Here is a 24,617-nt window from a genome sequence, read left to right on the forward strand (position 1 = left end):
ACTGAATTTCTGTGCAATAATAGATGGAAAAAATCTCACAGGCTTTAATAAATACCGTATTTATTTGAAGGGTACATTCTGAATTGCTCCACATGATTTCCTATTTAAAAAGTTTAACAAAATATGCAGTTATGCAGCAAACTCATGGCAAGAAAAAATGTCTTATACACTTATGTAAAACCATTGTAATTTAGAGAACAGACTGAAGTCATACCAAAGTACATAAAAGTTCAATGCATGTACTCTGTTCCAGAGATATTAGATAGCAGAAGTTTTGCAAACCTACGACTTAACACTGATTTTTACTCTCAAAGCCACAGATCCCGTTCTCATGAACATTTGCGCACTTTTTTCCCCCATTTAGGATATACAAAAGTGAATAAAGACCATATTACTTCTCAGTTCTAAGTTTCTAAATTAATTATTTTAGATGATTTTAAGTAATGTACATTAAAATGGAAACCCTTCAAACAGTTGCAATCTGTCATTACAAATAAAGCTAATTTAGCTCTCAGTACTAAATAACTATATGCATCTCACCTAGGGTGAGGAGAAGTATGGTTTCTTGTTTACAGCAATTTTAAAAGGGCTCTTAAGTACGTCAAGATAAAGTCTAAGCAGAATACAAGAGGAGAAAGATTATCTCGTGTTCTCCTTCTTGAGTTCTGTTGTTTCTGGCAGCAATATCTGTTTACATACATGTCAAAGTATGAGATACATCATTTATTTGCCTTTTTTTCCTTACTCAGCATGGATGCATACAATCAGCTGTTTGGTGGCTACCCAGAAATTCCTAGTAAATAAATACCCTATGACAAATGATATTGTTGCAACTGATACCTCTGTATGATGTGTGAAGCAGAAGGGAAAAACAACAAAAGAGACGACTGGGTAACCTCACCTTTCTAGATGTAAGAAACTGGTAGGCTGCAATACACAGCCTTGAATTCTTGCTGTCTATACTTCACAGAAGAGAACATTCATTGTCATTACTGTCAAAACTCAGTTTAACAAGCAACCTATTCACATGTTAATTACACAAATAATATATTTTTCTCCTTAGATCAACAAAAAGAGAACAAATCCAGAAAAACATAATAAATGAGAATGTTCCTTACTACATTGTTCTCTATGCCAGCTCCAGTCTTTGATTACCAAACCACCAAAACCAAGTTACAAACTCAGAAAATGATTCCCCACTTATTTCAATCCTGTGGCATCCCAGCCAATGAATGAGGCAAGAAGGTCAGAGTGACACCACCTTCATATACAGCTTTTATATGCTGGACTGGCCGTTGACACCATCTGCTGCCCTTCACACTCACCCCACCTCCCCCCCCCAATCAATGATACTCTAATGGAAGCTATTTGAAAGGGCTGTATTACAACATGCATTAAAGTTGTGACGATCACCAAAAAAGCAGCTTCTGTCCCCCTCATCCGTTAATTCCTCCCATTTTGTTGCCAAGTGTTCGCTCCTTTCCAGGCTGCCACTTTTCCTTGGTTCTAGTTAAATTTTCAGCCTTCCAGCCTACCACTTCCAGATGGTAACTGTATCACACTACCAATTTCAGATTTCTGATCAATTTCAATTTCAGCTTCTGAAATTGATCTGACACCACAGAGAGCAATCTCATGGAGATGCACACTACAAGTTCAGAAGCTGTCACAGCAGGCAGCCCTTCTTAAAGGCACATTACTGCACACCAATTCTTATAAACTTCTTACACAGGCATTTTCTCTTTCAGCTAAGGATAGGTAGGGTAGAAATGCAAGAATAATCACGCATTGCTGGTTTATAAAAATTGATGTGCATGCATGCACCAGACACATTACAAATCACATCTACAGCCATGAGGACATGACAACACACAAAAACTCCAACCACTCCTGTAATACAAAATAAAAGGATGAATAACCTCATTTCAGTGGCTTCTCATCAGGCAGCATGTGTATAAGGTTTATTTTGCACAAACCCAAAGTAGGTAAGCTCTGGAGACCTGAGATTACACCACAGACTACACAACTTACCTCGATTCAAGCATGATGGCCCTAGTAAAGGCCATCAGAAATGTGAGGAAATTCACTAATGACGCCCTCAGCAAGTTTGCTGATGACACAAAACTGGGAGGAGCAGCTGACTCACCAGAGGGTTGTGCTGCTGTTCATCAGCTGGACAGGCTGGAGAAATGGGCTGAAAGGAACCTCATGAAATTCAACAATAGGAAATGAAAATCCTGCACCACAGGAGAACAACCCCATGCAACCTTAAATGCTCGGGTCCATGCACCAATATATGCTGGGGGCTGTCCAGCTGGAAAGCAGCTTGGCAGAAAAGGAGCTGGGGGTCCTGGCAGAACAGGTTGACCATAAGCCAGCAAAGTATCACTGTGACAAAGATGGCAAATGGTATCCTGTGCTGCATTAGGCAAAGTATTGCCATAAGGTTGAGGGAGGAGATTCTTCCTCTCTACTCAGCACTAGTGAGGCCACACCTGAAGTCCTATGTCCAGTTCTGTGCATTAAAATCCAAGTTTAGGTTAGTCCCTTAGGCAAAATAAGGCAATGAGTTGATAAAGCTTTTCAGAAAAAATTTCATCAAAAAGCATGGGTTTAATTGATATTTCATCAGAAGTCTATCATTTCTGAATCATCTGCAACTTCCACTTTAAGACACAACATCAAATTATTATCACATCTTAGGAAATATAAATTTGGTGTCAATGATAGAAACTTTCTTAGCCGCTCTATTTAAATATGATACGAACCTGTTCTAGGATTTCTATTTTGCTGTCTTTGGCTTGCAAAATCTCTAAAACCCTTCTGTCCTTGACTTCAGCTTTCTGCTTTTCTCTGGAAACAAACAAAAAAAAATAGACACTTTATTAGTCATAATTTGCAGTTAATCATTTGAATTTTTCATGTCCTGATAATGAATGTCATTTTAAAGCATAGAAAATTAAATTATCTGAAGCTGACAGGCCTTGCAGAATTAATCAGGGAGCATATGGCAAGTGACAGCAAATTACATCTGTAAACAGCTAACACAACTTTGTTCAAAAAGAAACAGAAGCAAGAGGTCTTAAAATACATGTTTAAGCAGCTGAAATTATCTGTCTCATTCTTTCCCAAATGCAGAAAGTGTATTTGTCCATAGACTGAGCAAAACACTTTTTTTCCTGCTTGGCAATATAGAGCCACTAAGCTGCTGGGTTTGTGAAGGCCTTTTCTCAGCTATATGGTATTCCTGTGTCTGAAACAACAGTTTTGAACATCATGGATAACTATTTTACTATCTTTCACATGGATAGTGAAAGGTACACCTGTACCTTTAACCAGGGGGAAAAAATGATAGCTCAGAAGCTTTGGTAACAGGGACAAGCAGAACCTCTCTATGTGGTTATGAAGTGCAGGGTTATAACCATCTCTGCAACACTTCACAGAAAACCTAATGATGCGTCATTAACACTTTGTTTAACAAACTACCTCATCTCATTGCTATCCTATTTCTTGACTGAGTTTTAAATGTTGATGTCCTTACAGGCTTCCAGTTTAGGCAGAGAGAAAACAAATGTGATAGTAAGGATACACATTCCTTAGCACCAGACAGAGTTCCTATCATATATATCTGCAATAAAAGGTCTGACATACATTCCCTAAAAATGGACAAATACTTCAGGCATCCCCAGCACCACAGGTGACAGAGAAGCAGAAACTCATTCAGGTTATCCCTGCTTTCACAATACAGTAAACTTCCATATTGGCTGGATATAAGCCACCCTTAGAAGCCAGAGAACCTTACTTGCACAACTTCTGCTCTACTAAAATGCAAATGTTTCAGAGGTAGAAAGGAATGGAAGAGTGGTACCCATGAGTCTGTAAATTGGATTGGAAGTGGATGAGAACAGCCAACTGTGAACAAAAGGCTTCATCTGCATTTTGTAACAGAGATCAATAAGTACAGTAGATATATGGACAATTATTTTTCTCCACTACTATGCATTACTGCATATTCTACTGTTAACAGTGATTTTAAAGGCTAAATTATACTGCCCCCACAGGCCACCCAATATCATGGGTTTTTTGAATAAATTTCTGTGACTGCTAAAATATCTAGTCTTATCCTGAGTAAACAAAGAATTAAATAAAAATGGTATGGAATTTGAAGCAAGACTTTTGGAAAGCGAGGTCTCAAGGCATAATAACTGCAAGTAGCACCGTCCTACTGCAAATACAGCAGCACTGATGTGTTATTCACTGGAAGAAAACTAAGATAAACCTAGCTGAAAATACATGTATTTAAATTACATTTATCTAGGAGAAACAAAAGTATATGGGATCTCAAGCACTTGTATGGCATTAAAAAAATCTACTTCCATGAAGAAAATAATTCAGGAGCTATAATGAGCAGAGAAAAGTGAAACCATGAATATTCAACAAGTATTCCAAAAGGCATTTCACGTCTGAAAGGTATTTAACATTTTAACTGAGACAGAAATTTAACAGAAAAATGCACATCAGATCCTGACCTCAAAGCATCTGATCACCAGTAATCAGAAGCATCAAGGAATTGTCATGATGGGTTGCTTGGAAGGCATGAGGAGTGAAATACATAGTACAGCCAGTTTTTCATAGTTCCCTTTTGAACATCTGCTAAAACTGAACTAAGTAGAGACTGCAATTACAGATCCATGCAAATATTAAGTTATGTGATGTATTCCAAAGGTTAGACCATGATGTCCTTTGGACAAAAACCTAAGGACAAAAAGGGAGCACAAGAGAGAAAAAAACAAACAGGTTTCATAACTCATGACTGTTAATGAAATTGTCCCAACCTGCTTATAATTCATAAGTAGTTTACAGAAATCACATTCTCAGTCAGGTTTTAAAAAACGATAAAAGACTTTCTGATAAGCTTGTAAGACTTTGCACTAAAACATATTGGATGTCCAACTTTAAAAATTAGGAATTAGTAAGGAAAAAAAAATATTTGTGAATACTTTATTTGTATAATACTTACCACAGAAGTTTATGCATGTTCCTGAAATAGGCATACTGTTCATGATAGGTACTGTACATTATTGCACAACTTAAATGAACCAAAAACCAAATATAAAAATACCAATGCTTCTTCGTAATTAATTACTTTGCTGTGGGCTCCTTAATGGCTGTCAACAATTACCTTTGTAATCAAAGATACACAATCCAAATATTCTGTGAAGAAGGCATCTCTCCCCCATAAGCATGTCACACTATAATCTACCTATGGAAGTGATGGACCTATATTGATCTATGTCTAAACTGTAAGCATTACAGCACTCCAAGTTTCCTCTGGTCTTAATTATAGCTAGACAACTTAAGAATTTAAGATTAGACACACACATAACTGCTTGATACAAAATTTTAAGAGCTTCAGAAGACAAAAAGCAAAGCAGGACTTTACTAAAAAGTACTTAGAAGAGTAACGTGTAGACCGAGTTCAATCTCCATCAATCAATCATACCATAAAATACACACATACATAAGCCCCACGAACAACTGAACAGCACTACCTCCAGCCCTCAAAAGTATCCTGATCATAACCACTGACTTACATGTCCTATCCATTCTTTGTTCCCACAGTGATGTATTTCCCTCTCCATTTTAATCCAGCTTTTTTAAATTTATATTTCTACTTAAATTAAACCATTCTACACGGCATTCCTCAGGTGTCAGTGCTGGAACCGGTGCTGTTCAACATCTTTGTTGGCAATGTGGACAGTGGGATTGAGTGCACCCTCAGCAAGTTTGCCAACACAAAGCTGTGTGGCACAGTCAACACGCTGGAGGGATGCCATCCAGAGGGACCTGGACAGGCTTGAGCAGTAGGCTCATGTGAACCTCATGAAGCTCAACAAGGACAAATGCAATGTCCAGAACGTGGGTCAGGGCACCCCCAAATACAGGCTGGGCAGAGAATGGATTGAGAGCAGCCCTGCCGAGAAGGACCTGGGGGTGTTGGCTGCCGAGCTCAACATGAGCTGGCAAAGTGCCCTCACAGCCCAGAAAGCAAACAGCATCCTGGACTGCACCAAAAGAAGCATGGCCAGCAGGTCGAGGGAGGTGATTCTGCCCCTCTGCTCCACTCTCATGAGACCCCACCTGGAGTACTGTGTTCAGCTCTGGAGTCTTCAGCACAGTAAGGACATGGATCCCTTGGAGTGAGTCCAGAGGAGGGCCATGAAGACGATCCTCTGAGGGGTGGAGCATCTATCCTATAAGGACAAGCTGAGAGAGTTGGGGCTGTTCAGCCTGGAGAAGAGAAGGCTCCAGGGAGACCTTATAGCAGCCTTTCAGTACCTAAAGGGGGCCTACATGAAGGATGGGGAGGGACTCTTTATCAGGGAGTATAGTGATAGGACAAGGGGTAGTGGCTTCAAAATGAATGAAGGTAGATTTAGATTGCATATCATGAAGAAATTTTCCACTATAAGGGTGGTGAGACACTGGCACAGGTTGCCCAGAGAAGCTGTGGAGGCCCCATCCCTGGAAGTGTTCAAGGCCAGGCTGGATGGGGCTTTGAGCAACCTGTTCTAATGGGAGGTGTCCCTGCCCGTGGCAGGGGGGTTGGAACTGGATGATCTTTGAGGTCCCTTCCAACGTAAACCATTCTATGATTCTGTATCTACCAACCACAATATGTCCTTATCTTCCCAACTCCTCTAACCACCATCTCCTCTAAAAAGTCAGCCTTTTTTAAAATAAGGCCCAATTAAACACACATACTGAAAAATGAACTAGCATCTTAATTCAGCTATGCAATCATCACTTAAATATTTATTAAACTTGTTTTCTAATGGATTAATTGATCTGAAAACCTGATGGGTCAGGTAGATTTCCCAAAGCAAGGCTCAAAAGAACTCTGCAGTTGTGGGGTTTTGGTTTGGTGGGGGTTATAAAGTGGAAAAAAAAATATAAAATAAATATATATATAAAAATTCTATAAAGTGATATAAAGTGAAAGTGAATAAACCAGCCAAGAACCAAGTAAAAGAACAAACTGCTCTAGAGAACTGAAAAACAGCATGCACAGCTAACTCTGGTGTATTATTGGTAGTCAAGAATTTATGGAGCCCTGTGACTTTTTATAAAGGACAAGAATGCACAAAATAGGTTGAATAATAAAGTCTGAGATAGGAGATAAAAAACAGATATGTGTTAAACAAAAAATGTGCCTGTAACACTGGCACACACTAGCCAATGATTCAAATTTCTAGTTTCTAGTTAAATGCAGTATTTTCCCTGTTTACCTGATGCTTGGTCAAAAAGTTCTTCGAACAAAGCTGTCAAGGAATGGAGATTATAAATACAGATCTATTGTCATCATAATGAGTAGTAAAAGCCTAAAGTAAATTCAAGTTTTTTTGGCTTTCTGAGGTTTTCTTTCAGACTGTCTGGGTAGGACAGGCTGTAGTAATGCCACCCAAAATAGTTTCACCAGTTACCACCCACAGCTAAAGAAAAAATCCTAATGATCAGAATTTAAGCACACAATGGACGTTGTCAGAGGCCTAAAGCATACATTGAAAACTCATATGGAATTTTATCAGCAGCTTCTCTTGGTGGCATAGAACAGCTTCCAATCCTCGTTACAGGACAGCTCCCCACAGCCACTCAAGGTAATATGATTGACTCGAACTTACATATCATATTTGGATCTGCTGTTGCACCTTGAAATGAGACTTGATAAGCACTGCAGCAATCACCTCCTCTTTTTTGGAGGAGTAACAAATATTAAGAAAAGTCTTCAGCCGACTTTATTAACTGAGCTGTTATGTATTTACAATATATTTTAAAAAGTCCACTGGAATATGGGGGGGGGGGGGAAAAATCAGGCACTGTCAAGAAGCTGATGATGATCAATGACTGAGACAAACTCCTGTTTAGCTAATTAGAATCACTGATGAGCAATAATGATGTGAGCTAAGAATATTTACAGACTTCTTTAGGATGAAAAATGGAGTGAAGAGAGGCTGTCAATTTGTACAAGTTTTAAGCTCCAATCAGTTTTCCCATGAGTACTACCTATTTTAAATGTTTAACACAGATGTATTTAGCTACTAAGATTATCGAGATTTATCTTCCCACAAAAATGAAGAAATTGAGAAAGCAGCTTAACACTTCTTCTCTTACGATTTTTTTTTTCCTGTGTTATGCTATACTCTACACAACAGGGCAGGCAATATTTTTGAGGTTTGGCACATTTTTAATGGTTTGTCAAAAATGAAACATTAGACTATGAGGAAACATTTAACGATGAATGAGGTATGAAAACAGAATACACGCTACAAAAACCTTATGATTTTAAAAAACAGAAGTTTGTTGTTGAAGTTTATAAAAAACTATGCTTTCTAAAATCTTCAGCAAAAGCAGTATGGGAAAAGAGGCATCTTATGTCTTATCACAGGTCTGAATCAGTCAAGCAATTAATCATTTGTCAAGAAAAACTAATTCAGAGTTGTATATAATTATATCATTTTTACATCAATTAAATGAAAATAATTTCAAGTAATAAATTGAATTTGCTGTTAACATGTTTCATGGAATACGTCCTTTCAGTTTTACAAACAGCAGGATTTAAAAAAAAAAAAACCACACATATACAAATTTAGCCTTAAATAGCTAAGAAAGTTAAGGCTACACTGAAAACTTTGGGCTGTGAACAAAGGCTGTATTTTAACAGTATACCTACGTAACTAAAAATAAACTGCTTCTAGAAATATTGTTACTTTTGAAAGATACTTCTTTGAATCTAAAGGGGTGCAGAACTAGAAAGGCTACAAAATATCAGCTTGTGTGATGCAGCATTTAATGTCATAATCTCCGCAGGTCTTCCAACTATTTTACAGATTTACACAAATGCAAACAATTCAATGTTAGTATTAAATAGAAAATAGATAATGAATCACCCGTGCGTAAAGTGAAGTTGTAGAGCACAGATTGTCAGTTACTGTAAATATGGCACCAATATTGTAATTTACTGTGTACAGCCCCATCGCTGCGGTTGCACAGTCAGTGGTTAGCAGAAACAGAGCCTATGCCTTAATCTTCCAACCAGAAATCTTACTGTGTTTCCATGTACCTATTAAGAAGATATAAAAAAAAATAGAGCAAAACAGTTTTCATTTAACAGAGTGTTTATTTTCACCTCAGATTCTAGAAGATCATTATACTTCATGATGAATTATAATTGATGCACATTAGAAGTTTTTTTTCTTTTAATTCTTACAAATAGCACTTTTAAACGATTTAGACAGCATGGAGCAAAAAAGTATTTAAATTGATACCACACATTTTGCAGTTTTCTAAGACAGCAGTTATTCTGTATAGCAAAATTGCATACACCTATTTTTGTTTCTTTACAAAAATAATTTAAGCTGTAATTAAAGAACAATTGTAAAATGAAATTGTTTCCTTCGTAAATTATTTATACAGCCAGTTCTATGTTCCATGTTATGTATCAAAATGGAAAAGCATCATTACAGAAATTTAATTTTTCCTGCATGTCTAACTTGACTGATTTAATTAATTAGATGATTTATTAAGGCCTCTTATTTTAAGCAATGTACATAAAATACAAAAGATTTTAATACTAGAGTAGTAAAGAAAATAATGACATTTTTACCCTAATAATTTTGCAAACATTTTTCATCTAAAATACGCAAGTCTCTTACAGTGTTCAAAATATCAGCACTTCAGAACAGACTGCTTTAACATCTGCACATCACCAGGGTTTCCCCCAAGGATTTTTAAATGATGCCTGCCTGTGCTGAATAAAGTGCTAACTTGCACCTTGCATTTCAAACTGTGTCCTGAGCAGCCATCCAGTTGGTACAACACCAGCTGAATTCCCAGAGGCCACGGTTCAATCAGGCTTGACTGCAATTATCATGTCAATATTTTGTGCTCCGATATGCAGATATGCACACATGCAAGCTGCATAATACCTTCTTCTCCATGGAATGTTGACTTATGTTCAATGTTCTGAGAATTTTTAATGAAACAGGATATTAAACTTTCATCAACTGTAGAAAATCACAATTATTTGACCTTACATAGAAAGGTTGTACTCTTACGCTCTATTATTCTGTCCACTTTATTGAGTGATAATAACTAGGGAGTCCACTTTATTTTTAAACTCGGAGTGACAAAATGGTAATGGCCTTAAAAATGTGTTAGACCTTGTTTACTTCCTCATTCTCCTGTCATTCTGTTTCCTGTTAATTTGCACAAGAGTAAAATGGTAAGTGGTTTAAGAAAGCTTCTGCAAGCTATTTATCATCACTTCAAAAGATGCAAGATACAGTTTTTTTTAATTATTTCTCAATTAACATCAGCAGTCTATATTGCTCATTCATACAGCACATTCACTTATCCTTTTACGTAAGAAGTACTTGTCATTTTTAGTACATGTGCATATCATCAGTCACTGAGGATTCTATGTCAAACTGTTTAATGTTTCTTCCACAATTTGCTATTCACAGGATGCAGCAAACCACAGCATAAGCTCCTGTGATTGCCTTTCCAAAAATTCTACAGTTATTTCTGGTCACTTGCTCTTCATCCATGTTTTCATCCCTTTGTACACCCTTAGACAGATGTAACTCCCCAGGAAGAACAACAAAACTCTTAATCCGGGACACCAAGGTTCATGTTGCCACTGTTTCTTTGAATGGCCTGAAACAATATATCCATTCTTGCTCTTTGTTAAGATACAAATAAGATAAGCAAGTTACAGCACACTTGGAATTTAGGCGAGGAAAAATATTTATGTAAAGCAAGCTTGCCAAACGTAACTATCTGCAAGGGCATCATCTAATGTAATCCAATCCCCACTTACACCTACCAAGTCTTGTATCACTGCCACAACTTAATCATTAATGGATCTTGCTACATCTTCCTTCCAGAAAAAAGCAAAGGAGTCAGCACGAAGCCCAAGAGGAAAATTAGAGTCAGTTGACCTGTCAACATTTCATGTATTATAAGAGAAAATTCTTAAAGGAGAGCTCTCAAAGTTTACAAAAATATTTCAAAACCTTTGATACTCACATCCGAACCCCAACTCTATTTGAGATTACACATGCATTTACCTGTAAAAGATACTTTCTAGCACTTTTTTTTTTCAACTCATCAAAAAAAAAGAAAAAAGAATGTTTCAAAAGGCAGTGAACTAGAAATAGCATGCTCTTTACATAATACTGAGATCAATAGTATTTAAAGCAGCTGGAAAGTATACTAACATGAGTAGTACTTTTACAATGGCTTGTTTCAAAATACCTGGAGGCTTTTACATATCCCAAAGGCATTTCTCATTTGCACAGTAAAGATAATTTTTTGTTTATATCTGAATATTAAAATGGCAATATAGTTACAGTTATCCAGCAAGAACTGCAAAGACTGCTGAAAAGTAAAATATCATTGGTGTATTACAGGAATCAACAGCACAGCCATAAAAAGGTACCAGCTACATTTTTACAATTTTAGGGCAGGTGAACTTCTATTTTGGGACCATGAAAGCACTTCAGAATAGCAGACAAATAATGGAAAACTACTATTAATTCCCCTCTATGTCCCCCAAATTATGCCTTTTACATTTTCCTGGTTTATTTGAGAAAAAGATAATATAAGGAATCATCTAATGCTACAAATATAAATTAATGCTACAAATATAACTTAATTGACTGTATGGCTAGTACTGCCCACTGAATTTCTCTTAATATTTCTTTTTTCTTCATTACACATCCGTGGTGTACAAGGTTGTAAGTGAACATTTTGTCTTTTCACACCTGTATTTTTTATTCCTGTCACTGTAATCTCCTGAAGAAAGTCTGGCTGTTGCTTTCCTCAATTTAAAGACTGAAATCCACTGGACAATATTGTTTGGTTCATTATATATATGATCTAGGATACACATGACTATGCTTTCTTAGATTCTGTCTGCTTCCATTAGATAGCTGGATTCTGGTCTTAGGTCGTCTATAACAAAGACTTGGTGGGCACTGAAAGTTTCTCAGGGAATTTTTGGTGAAAAGAGCACACTGAAAAATGAAGCTATGCAAACACTAGTGGTATCCATGTCAGAAGCAAAAACAATAAAAGGTTTAAATCTATTTCATTCTGTTTGTATCTATCTCAAAATCTCCTAGTATGCCAGGGCAAGATGGAAAACATTATCAACTTGGGTACAACTGAGTCAATGTTGTTCCTAATATAAATGAGAAGGCAAAAAAACCTCTAAGACTCAAGCTGGTTTTTATCAGATTTCAGTGTAAATTTTCAGTTTCCAGCTCTTGTAGAATACAACTGTGTAAAATATAGAAAAACATGCTGAGAGCAGCACAGACCTGACAAGTGACATGCTTCAGGAAGCATTTTGCTTATAAATGTTACTTGGTAATCCCATCTTTACCCTTTAAATCCACATATTTTTTCCTAGATTAACAAAGCCAGAAAATCACTTGTCCTGTAATTTTCTGGACAGCAGCACTGCTAGGTGGCAGATTCCCTGGAAATCTAATCGACATATTGTAACTGAGATAAACTGACACTGTAGCAACATATAAAAAAAAATATTTACTGTTAAAAGGTAGGGAATAAGGCAAAGGCTTTTCTGAAAGGATGAGAGCATGAAGAGGTACAGCTACAAAACGGAAGCTACTTAGGAAAAGATTATAGAAAGTTATAGCTGGGAAAGTTAGGCAGGAATATATGGCGTTGTAGGCTGGTTGTGCAGAAGATTCACAGGTAAAACTGGGCTAGAAATTATTTCCAAAGCAGCAATTAGATCATTCTCAGACGAAAGAGATGAAGTTACATCAATTAAAAAGAAAAATGTACGCTATTGCTCCATCTGTCAAATCAAAGCAACCCCATAGTTCAAAGTCATGATTAATAAAACCCCTATAGACTGAATGGGTTTTATCCAAACCTCTTCCAGGATTCTCTGGGGTAACAATAACACCCAAAAAGATACTGTGAAATTCTTCTTTTTTAATTCCATAACTCTGAGAAGCACAGGAAAGGTATGATAAAGATGTATAGCCTTGAGTTCATGAGAAGTATCCTAAAGTATTAGCGTTTTTCTGAAAGAAGATAGGACATTAAAATCTAGACAAGCACCTTAACAGAAGTATGTTGTCACGCTTTCACATAAGAGTAACAATCACCAGCCCCTACACAAAGTGCAAAGCACATACACAGATTCGTATATAACAGACTATTATAGACCAGATTTCCGCAAGTCTTCTGATAGACTGAACACTACATTTAAAGGGTTTCACAAACATTTCCTACCATTGTTAAAAAAAAAAAAAAAGAAAAAAATCAGCTCATTATCATGCTTGTGGACATCAAGGTGGTATCTAAGAGACCCATGTCCATTGAATCAATCAGGATAATGCACACACAAATTACCAATTTCTGTTCTAAATAAAGTATAAAATAATTTAAAGCAAGGGATAACTACCAAGTATAAAAATATTCCTAGACTTGAAGAAGGATAAACAAAAATAACAGACACTATCTTATACAAACAACTCAAGAACTCCATATAATTCACCATTATTTAATTATTTAAATGTGTGCTTGCTAACATGTTTATGCTTCAGTTTGTCCTAATATCCTGATTATCTTTATATGCAATACGAATCAAAAATATTAATAAGACTGAACACCTCTGTTTCTACCTTATTAAGCTTCACGTAAAAGAGTTAAGATTTTCCATATTGTTTAGCTATGTGTAAAGTGTGATTAAAGGAAAACAATTTTTTCATGTTTTCAATACATTTGTGCTTACATACATGTAACATTTCTTTACATGTATTACAGACTATATATTTTAAGCAGTTCTTGCATTTTTTTGCACGAAGGAAGACTGACACTACCACCACTGTCCTCATGAAAATATGACCAAAGTTTATCATGAAACAAGTCAGCAAGAATCTACATTTCAACATAAATGAGGGATGCTGGAAATCTGTTCCTAAGTCTTCCTCATATATTATAATTACTCCCCAAATCAAAATACTTCAGCAATGTGAAAGCAGTACACTGTCCTAACAGCCAAGCTACTACTGTCTGCAGGTAAGTGTCTCAGTACACAGCCAGAAGTTATTTGACATCATCATTGGTGACCACATGTGAACTCTCAGGTAACAGCTGTCTTAAAACAAGCTGCATGTGCTTACACTGTCAGTTTCTTCCTCTGGATATGAATGCCTTAGAATATTAGCTCTAGTTACATGATCACACCGTATTTTTGGACAAAATTCTCATTGCTTTATGCAATGCAGAAGATGGGACAGAAATAGTGAATGCAGAACTTAACGCTATATTTTCAGAAGTAGAAGAACGTTTACTGATCAAGTCCAGAAAGGAAAGATGTGATCAAACAAAACATGCCTTTTGAGATCAAAGCACTGAATGGGAACCCAAAAGAGCTAGGACCCCTCCTGGGTCTATGACAAGCTTCCCAAGTAACATTGGCAAACCATTTAAAGAAGTTAAAATCCATTTTTTCTTTTTAAAAAATCCACTTTTTCATTTCAAAAGAGGGAATCCATGGCACCCTGAGAGACAGAAGAGACAAATCTTTTCAACATAAGAGAATGAAGTGTTTGAATTCTGACAGTCACATCAGCAACTTATTCAAATTCTCATTATCTTTGACCTATGAAAATTATGAATTTGTAAATATTAGTGTTCTAAAACAATCAATCACATATTGTGATGATTAACTAACATTTACAGCAATCAGATGATAACATGTAAGTACCTTGAGGAAAACTGTCATCATTAATATCCTCAGAGGAGTAACAATTAAACTGCATAGTCATCCATTCTGTTATCATGTCTTAGCCTTTCGCTTCTTTAAGAATGCGGATAAATTTAATTTATATATGTAACTGTTATCCAACCACTTATGACACCAGGAAATGTCATTTACCTGCTCTTGTTCTTTCAATAGAAAAAGAGAATATGCAGTACATTTATAATTTAAAAATTGAATTCAACTGCAGCAAAGCAACCCCAGTGAAAACAGATTTTGAAGTATACTTCAACTTATACTGAAAAAGGAAATTTGCAACATATTCTAGGTCCTCTTGACAAAATTGAGCAATGGAATTTTTGTAACGTACTTCTAAAATCCTACATAATTCTCCAGTAAAAAGATAAAGAATATAGTATCAGCAAGAGTTTCTGTTTATTTTTCGGTTTATTATCATGTTAAACCTTTAAACTCACCTTTCCACAACCAAGCTGACAGCTTGAGTAAGATCTGGACTGGACACTTGGAGACGTTTCCACAGACACCACACAAATTCTTTATCAGCCTTAGAAACAGGAAAAAAAGACAAAAATACATTAAATCCATGCTACACCTTCTATAGATGAAAAAGTTATACTGTGCATATTCAAAAAACAATTACAAAAAAACCTCTACTCTAGTGAGAATTCCCTGCAAGTTACTCACTGTCCCATGAATAAAAAAACATGGCAGTTCTCTTGAATAAACAAAGTTTTAACAATACAGAAACCTGAAGAATACAAAGACCTACCATGAACAATAAAGGAGCGCACAATGTGACAATAAGGCAGGATAAACTGACATTATTCAAAAAACGCTGCCTTTTGCTATATCAATTACTGGTACTTCTAGCAGCAGGAACAATTTCTATTACTAAACATTGAGCCTGGAATACATGCTGCACCATTAAGTTTTATCATATGCAGCTCTTAGTTTTTATTTCAAAATAGACAGTAAATCAGTCTTCTATCATACATTCAGCTAACCTGCATTATATAAAAGCTTCTGAAAAAATTCTCAAGTGAGAGCAAGAAAACAATGTTCTTTAAAAATACACTTTACCATAATGTGTTAATTATATAAAAATGTTATGAAAGAAAAAAAAAAAAGCAGCAAAAGATAAAGACAAGGAGAACAATAAGAAAGCATATATATGCCATGGACTGAACTAAGACCAAACCTGCTAAAAACAGTCTAAGATAAAATTACAAATTAATGAGCCAAAACCATCATATTGGCAGCTAGGTAAAATTCAACAGGTAAAAATTATGAGAGTGCATCTTACCCTACCGTTTACTAGTTTTTTGAATGTTAAAGAGAAATAGAATTTGCATGAGGACAATACACAGCCTAAAAGGAAAATCAACACTATTACAACTATCCATTTTCCTGCTTCCTTCTTCTCCCAAGCTTCTGGAATCTAATCTACTAAGATATCACAGGTATCATTAGTTAACCAGAACCTCACTAAAATCAGCTTAACAAACACTGCAATTCATCTCTGCACAACTGTATCTTATATCAAATGAAACAGAAGACCTGAGTTCCCATCTTCACCTCCTCTGTTTGGTTTCTTCATAATTTTCCAACTTAATTTCCTCTTTCCCTGATTTCTCAATTTTATGAATAAGAGCAGAATTGCACCTTTGGTCACAGTACTGTGAGTCCATGACTTGAAAGAGCTGAAAGCAAAAGTCATCTAAGACACAAAACAGCTCAATAGAACTACAAGCTTGGCAGGCCTCACAAGAGTTAATAAAGACAACACACTGTATGATTAGAGTACAATTCAGGAGCAGAAATTGCTTTTTCTATTTTTGCTGTCTTGTCTTTTCATTCGCTCCCCATCAGTTTTGTCTTCTAGGAAGCAGACTTGAACTTTACAAGCAGTATCAGAACCAGTGCATGACAAATTTCTCCATCTTACTGTCTTTTTTTTCAGAACAAGACAACAACTAACTTCAATACAAAATCAAAAGATCTCTCTAAAGCTAGCAGACTTTTATCAAGATTTATCAGCGTACTGAGTCTAAATTATTTTATCAAGATTAAAACCGCAACAGCCAAATACATTGAATTACGGATTTAACAAACTTTAACAATTATTATAGAAGAAATAGGAGAGATAGTTGTACCTATATTCTCCATGATTGATGAGGAAAGCCTCAAAGATTTACTTTTTTTTTTTTTAGAAGTTCTTATGTGTCTTTCCTTCAAATTTAGAAATGCACTTATTTTGAATTTTAAAATAAAGAAGCAAGGCAATGCTGAACTTTTGGAAAAACATAAGAAAAATGCTGAGGAAGTGAGAAGTGAGGAATTTTATGATGGCTGATTGAAAAAAATATTTTTGTCATTTAACTACTCAAACTTCTAGTTTACATTTATTTAAATCCTTAAGTGCCATCAACTTCTTCAGCCAAGCAAGGAAGAAAACTTTATGGAGATCTGATGCCTTATCAAGGTATTGCTGTATACACAGAAAAATTCACCTGCCTACAGTAAGAATGCACACAACTAACAAATCCAACTAGCTTTCTGATTGTGTCAGAAAGGAAATAAAGCAAAGACTCTGGCCACAAAGATCTTATAATTCAAGATTATTATCAGCTTATGCAAACTGGACTACAGCAGAATGAGTTTGTCTTTTATAAAACCAGAGACATTTCATCTCATTGCCTTTGTGGTATGTATACAACTCTTAAAGTGTTAACAGGGATAGTTCATTTCTGGTATTTCGAAACAAAACTGAACATTTAACAAAAAAATTTCTGTAGAAAGAAATGAGGCACAAACCATTATTTTAAAACACTAAAAAGGAACTGGCTTATGGTACAACTATGGCGCATAGCTGCATTCATTATTGTAAGAAAGATCACACCAAAACTAAGCCATACTTCATATAAATAAGAACTCAAATGACTTCACATCTGTATCCAAGTCTTTATTCAGTAGAAGTACTAAAAATAAGTTCATTTTCAGCTAGGAATTAAGTTAAAAGACAAAAAGTAAGCATCATATTAATTAGGTTGCCCAGTTCAGGCCAAGAAAATGGCTATCCACCCCTTTTTTTAAAAAAGAAAAAGAAAGTACAACCTCTCATCGTTTGCTATCACCTTATGCCACTTATTATCCTGGATTTCTATGTATCTAGTCCGAAAGACTACACAAAGAGCGTGTAGTTTTTTACTGTGTCCTCAAAAAAGCCACCATCTCCTGAAAATGCCTTACCATGCCATCTGAAAAGTCATGTGTGTACACTGTGAACTAGGCATGACTGACTGCTTCTCCTCAGGCAGAAAGAGAATGAAAAATAAAAATATTCTTCAGATTTGGAAAAATTGCTGCAGGCTTCCAAAAAGCATTAGGATCTATACAGAACAGAGATTCTGAGTATTTTTAACATCTAAAAATATCTTGTACTTATGCTGAGAGCCCAAAAAAGGAAAACACAAAGCCAAACAAAAACTCACTAAATAATAGCAATGGAAATGTGATTTCTTTTCAATTATTCAGAAGGACAGTAAGTCAGTAGTTCTTACTCTCTAAATCACACCACTTTGAGTATAAAGAAATCTTTGAACCATAACAGAGAAATAAACCACTATATTTAATAAACTATGTCTAATTAATTTTAAAATAATTTCAATTGAAATCCCTCAGTTAATCAGCAACCTGGAGAGAACTGAACTGACAGTAGTGCCTGAATATTTTTTACATCTTTAATACACAATTCACTGTAATTTTTACACTAAACTACTTAAAAACACTTACAAATTGTTCTAAAGGCCATAAAGTCATTACAGCACAGAGAAGTCCAAACTTAATAAAATGCCAACAGTATTCCACCTGCAAATGCTCAAAAATCTTGAGTCAATCACACAACCAAAGTTTCTGATCCTGATTTATAAACTCACAAGCTTTGTCCAGTTGAATTTTGTTTGCTTTTTTAAAATTGGGATTTGCTTACCATCACACTTCCTTAGCTTTTCCCTTTACTGTCCTGTATACAAGACCACAGAAGTAGCTGTTGGGTTTTCTGCTTATTTATTTATTTATTAGAAGAACTGAGGTACTTGGGCTTCTGTATGACTCCAAGAAGCAGTATCAAATATCAGGAGATCACTACAAGCAGCAGCAGCTGCCTATTGTCCTACTGTGCAGGTTCCTACACACTCCAGATTGCAGCTGGGCAACAGCACAAAGCATGACAAGAAGACAGAAGAGCACACAACTTTCAGGCACATACTTCTGAAAACAGCGTTCCTCCATTACAAAAAAAAAAACCAACAAAAAGGGAAAACTACAATAATATATTCTGAATTGTTCCTAACAATTGTTCCTAACAAATATGTAGACTATATATATGTACGTACAATACAACATGAGGGAAATGTTCACATATGTCCTGTGATTGTTGTGGAGCATCCAGCATGTACTGAGTCCCTGTCAATCTAGTTTCTACATAAGCTTTGTAAAGCCTCCCAGAAATCGACCTTTTGATAATATATAAAATATGAAGTTTCAGTGAATGTTGTCTTCCTCATGAGAACACAGAGACTCAGGTACAAATGATCTTTCTTAATTGAATAAGCAGTTCAGATTAACCTCAAAGCATCTATGACTATTTCATAGACTACTTTCAAAGTTGTCCAAGGAAGAATAAAATCAACTCCAAGATGTACTCATGACATTGAAATTGTCACTGCTTACACAACTAAGTTCTGCAACATTTCTGTCTGTGCTGAAAGAACAGTAGATGAGGTAGGAAAGAAAAAGCCACCCAAACTTAAAAATAACAAAGCTTGCTTTCAGGAAGGAACATTGCATGTGTGAATGGTGTGTACTAAATAAACCTCAAAGAAACAGCTAAACATTTTTTGTGCCCATAAAAAAAAAAAAAAAGGAAAGAAAAGGAAAAAAAAAAGAAAAACACAAAACACAAACAAAAATCTTCCCAAGTCATCTGGAAATAAGTGAAAATGTCACTGGAATTTCCAGAACAACAGAACAACATCATTTCAATAAATGCTGTTTCTTTTTGATGATGGCAGAACTGGTATTTAAAGTTACTACTGCAGCCTATGAATGAGCACACACAGAACTATAAAGCAATGCTGTAATTATATCAAGAGATATTATAATCTAAATCAACAAATGCCTTTCATTATATATTTGCATTTCTGTAAATGCACACAAAACAAAGCAGTGTCGTGCCTAAGTGGACACCATTTGCAGTTAAAAATCTGTGAACTTTATTACATAAAAAGAAAGTTTACAGGGAAATGTACAAAATTTGCCATTACAATAAACATTAGTCAATGAATGGTAAGTTACCATAAAATGTGACTTTCTTCTCTTTAACATGCCAAACATTAATAGCTAAAACTTTCATTTAAATCTATAAGTAACCACGCATTTTGTATAACAGAATAAGTATTAGCCAGAAATTATTACAGTTTTAAGATGAAAAGAAGTTTGAGCAGCCTTCTTAAGCTCTTGGCACAATTAATGGGCTTGGTAAGGCTGTTCCCTGAATGGTCTTGGGAGCCAAACAATTTCTTCCGAAAAAGGGCTGCTTAGACTGCCTGAAGTTGGCACAGAAAAACACTGCAGCTGTCAAGGCCTGGGATGTATCAATCTTCAGCATACCCAAGGAACACTCTGCCTACTCAAGTGTATGGTAACAGCTCAAGAGGTCAGCAAGAGTGTACCTTGAACAGCTGAGAACTTACATACACAAGGCAGAATACAGATGTCATTTGAAAGTTAGTGAAAATTACTCATTAAAACTAAGATTATTCACAGCACATCTAACGTCAGATAAAGACGCTCACGCTGTGATCAAGTTTGCATGCCAGAACTAAAGAATTATGAAAGAAAAAAATGCGTATCCCCCAGAAGTGGGATTTTCTCTCAGCCTACAGTGAAATTCCAGTTATCATCATGCTGAAAGACATATATAAATGACGGGTACCTTAGGCCTTGAATGTGTTCTTTGCGAAGCAAACTGGATTTTTCTTACTGATTTTTAACAGCAGCAAGCTCAGAAGCAGAGACAAACATAAGACAAGACACTGACAAAGTTTATACAGCATGACTAGCTACAGCAAAAGTATTTGCTTGCAAGTGAAGCCGTGAATCTATTAAACATTAGTGTAAGTCACAAAACAAAGAATCTCTCTGGCTTATAAGCAGGGAAAGACAAATATTTAAATTAAAAGAATTTACTTTCCTTTCGGAAGTGAAATCCAAGCATAAATACTGCTCTGGACATTTGATATCAAAAGTATGTAAAACTGTATCTATATTGCATACAGTTATTTGTCTAATGGGAACTTAAAATGACCTAAACATGGAATGGTTGGAGTATTCTTACACTGCTTTATCAAGCAGAATTAGCTGCCATTCTTTTGAAGTAACGCTACCAAATTTCTACAGGAAAAACTTAAATGAGCAGTGAGAAGAGTGCCAAAAGCATAAGCAGTCTCTTTTTTGCTCACAGGAACTGTGTATCCACAATAGTGTGGGTATTAAATTTACAGGTAGGTTTAATTTTTGTTTGTATGTCTGCCATGTATTATGTTGAGAACAAGGGTAAACTGAAACACCTACTCCTTTAGCGTAAATTCATACATCAAGCACGTCAGTTAGCTACAGTTTGAAATCACTACTCTTTTTGATGTTTACTGTATTTCTTTCAGAGTACATTAACTATTAGTAATGTTCTTATCATACCTTAAATTTTTATAGCATTACAAATTATTATTTACTATTTATGAAGACACTCTCTTCTGAAATCTGGATGAGAATACCCCCAGAAGAGGAAAAAAAATAAAAAACAAAACCCAAACAAAAAACCTCTTCTCTACCCTCCACCCCTCCCACTACAATAATTGCTAGAAAAGCACAGGACACAAACTCTCGTTTTAGTTTTTTTAATTAGCACATACCCTCAAAAGGGAAAATGAAACAGTTGTGAGGACAGAGAGCTACTGGTTTACTGGTAATTTTCAGTAAGAACTCTAAAATAACCAGATACTGAAAATTTTCTGTATTATGAAGTAAATATTTCAATACAAAGTAAAATACGGACGATTGTCAGGCTGGAAGAATTTGTATGGAAATTGAAAATACTATATGGAATGGAGGGAAAAAAGCATGAAATAGAATGGCTGGTTTAAGCATTGAAGCATCTGCAAGAAAATTGTTAATATGGATTGTTTTGGACTCCCCTAACATCTAGTATACTACTGACTGCAGAGCTCAAGCTTTTAAGCAAGCTGACATATACACTTTACACACAAGTGACAGACGTGCTTCTTGATGTCTCATAAGAATTTTAAACCTATACTGTTGTATGCTGCCAGTGCAGACTCTTGATCCTGCTGTGCCAGGGTTTCTTTGCAATTTCCAGTCACGTATTATATTTCTACATAAGAGGTATTTTCTCTACAATTGACCCAATCCTGCTGAGTGGTCACAGTACAGAATACTCAGACTTTACAGAACCTATCTTTGAGGTGCTACACTTTTCAACAATCTAAAAAGTCACTAGAAGACAGACCGGTACCTCACAAGAAAACTTAGTGCCTTATACACACCAGGTTTCAAAGATAACATCAGGTTATTTTCAAGTTCACAGAAGTCACTCACATACAGCATGCAGTGTTACATCTAATTGATAGGTAGAGATTTCTGAGAAGGTCGTATGTGACCCAATCAGATCAATAGCTTCAAAACAGACATCACCACACAAGTGTATCTTTCCCATTTCCTCCCCAATTCCTTAATGTTGCAGTATAACGGAACATGCAACCAACATGTAATTTTATGATACTACAGAAATAGTTTAATGCACCTTTCAGCAATAATTTTCTATTTATAGAATTTCCTGTTATCTTGTTGTTAGTTTTGGCAATAAAGATACCTTTCAATCAAAAATGGGAAAAGACAGTATACTGCTTTACTTACACATATATGCAGAATATAAAAAAATGTGTGTAGATAAATATACACACATACCGCCCTGCAAGTGATTGCATCCTTACTTGTAACTCTGTTGAAAGCAAACAGACACCATAAAAATAATACAACGTTATCGCATTACAATGTTGATGCAGTAACAGTGGTCTAAGCAAAAATATTACTTGACCAAAAGATGCTGTCATTACACGTGATTTCGTAAACAGACTTAGATTAGTCCATCAGTGTGACAAAAAGACAGCAATGCACTTAAATGAATAACTTTATGACATGTTCTTCATTGACATAAATAATTTACTCATTGTGGCATCAACAGACAAGAAATACAAGATATTCCCTGACCTGTCATGACATAGTCAATAAATTTACATCACAGAAGTCAGATCAGTACCATTACAGGAGGATAGGACAGAAATAAACATGTGTTAAACAGTAGAAAGAAGTTATGAGATAGAAATGGACCTATGACACACAATGCCACCCTCACTGAATAGCTAAAAGTAAATTACTTCCTTTGCTCTTTGGTGAACCCACAGTCAGGATGCTTTGCACGGCTGCCTTCAATGGTATAGCTGTTACACCGACAATTCTTTTTTCTAAGTACTCAACATTGAAAACTTAACACTTGGTTGATGTAAGAATTGTTTTCAAAGAGGGTAGGATATGAGAAAGCAAAGGGTTCAGTTCCAGAGGTAAGGGTTTGCTTTAATCCCTTTACAGATCAAGGACAGGATAGTTTATTTGTGAGCTTTCGTTTCAAGCTATAAATATCTAAACTACTTCAATTAAAACTAACCATCGTCACATCGTAATTTGGATGGAAGATGCACAGAAAGGAAAAGGATATGAATTTTTTAAGTCACATAGCTGCTTTCTGGAAGTGACAATTCTGAGAGTTATTTTAAGACTCCAAGCACTTATTTGAAAGTCCAGTATAATCTCAACATTTCAGCATATGTGTCAGAGTTAGTTTTTGTTTAAATATTATGCTCTGGATTAATATAATCATAATGCATTTGTGATTTTCAATGCATCCAAGAATACAGGAATGCACAAGCAGTTTTATTTGCACACAATATAACCATACACATACATTTGGGTATATTCACTCTGAATTACCATGACTAATCAAGTAGAACTTGGGTCCATCGCGTCAACTCTGCCTGCAATTACTGTGTAGAACTTCCCAAATCCTGTGAAATTGCAGACAAATATGAGAATTTCGCCTATCTTCTAAGTCATGAGCTAAATAGTACCTGAAATAGTTGAAACAGTGCACACTTAATAACAACAAAGAAGAACAAGATTATCTGAAGTCATTCTCTAAGGACTGCATACCTCCTGAATCAAGATACAGTTTGATGGGAAAACCAGACCTGCTACAGCCATTCTTCTCCAGGCTGAATCTGTAATTTAATGGTAAACATAGACATCTCAGTGCGTTCTAGAAGCATCATCAGTGCAATTAGAAAAATTAGAAGCAAGAGCCTATTTTTCTGCATGTAAAACACAACTTCCTTTATTGAGAAACACCAATGTTTTGTTGTTCCCATAAAAGGTACCTTTTCACTCATGCCTATCTCATGGCAGTCAGATGAAATCCCCAGTGACTGGAGGAAAGGGAGTATCACACACTTTTTTCATAAGGGGTAAAAAGGAGGACTCTGAGAACTACTGACCAGTCAGCATCACTGCGGTGCCCAGTAAAATCATGGATCGGATCCTCATGGAAGCTATGTCAAGGCATATGGATGACAAGGAGATGATTAGAGACAGGCAACATGGC

At 35.8% G+C, this 24,617-nt stretch overlaps 1 protein-coding gene across 7 annotated transcripts in view; it reads right to left on the reverse strand.

Annotated features, from left to right (window-relative positions):
• The window catches only part of CNTLN (centlein), a 195,718-nt gene that overhangs the window by 162,977 nt on the left and 8,124 nt on the right, over window positions 1–24,617 (reverse strand). For all 7 annotated transcript variants that reach the window (XR_008463858.1, XM_054186070.1, XM_054186071.1 and 4 more), the window contains 2 exons: window positions 15,283–15,371; window positions 2,769–2,853 (listed from right to left, as the gene is read on the reverse strand). Coding sequence is in view for 6 of the 7 variants with exons in the window: in XM_054186070.1 (XP_054042045.1) it covers window positions 2,769–2,853; window positions 15,283–15,371 (174 nt within the window). In the remaining variant the exon portion in view is untranslated. The remainder of the gene's footprint in view (window positions 1–2,768; window positions 2,854–15,282; window positions 15,372–24,617) is intronic.

This window comes from Rissa tridactyla, chromosome Z (genome assembly GCF_028500815.1).
Source record: "Rissa tridactyla isolate bRisTri1 chromosome Z, bRisTri1.patW.cur.20221130, whole genome shotgun sequence".
NCBI classification, from domain to species: Eukaryota; Metazoa; Chordata; class Aves; order Charadriiformes; family Laridae; genus Rissa; species Rissa tridactyla.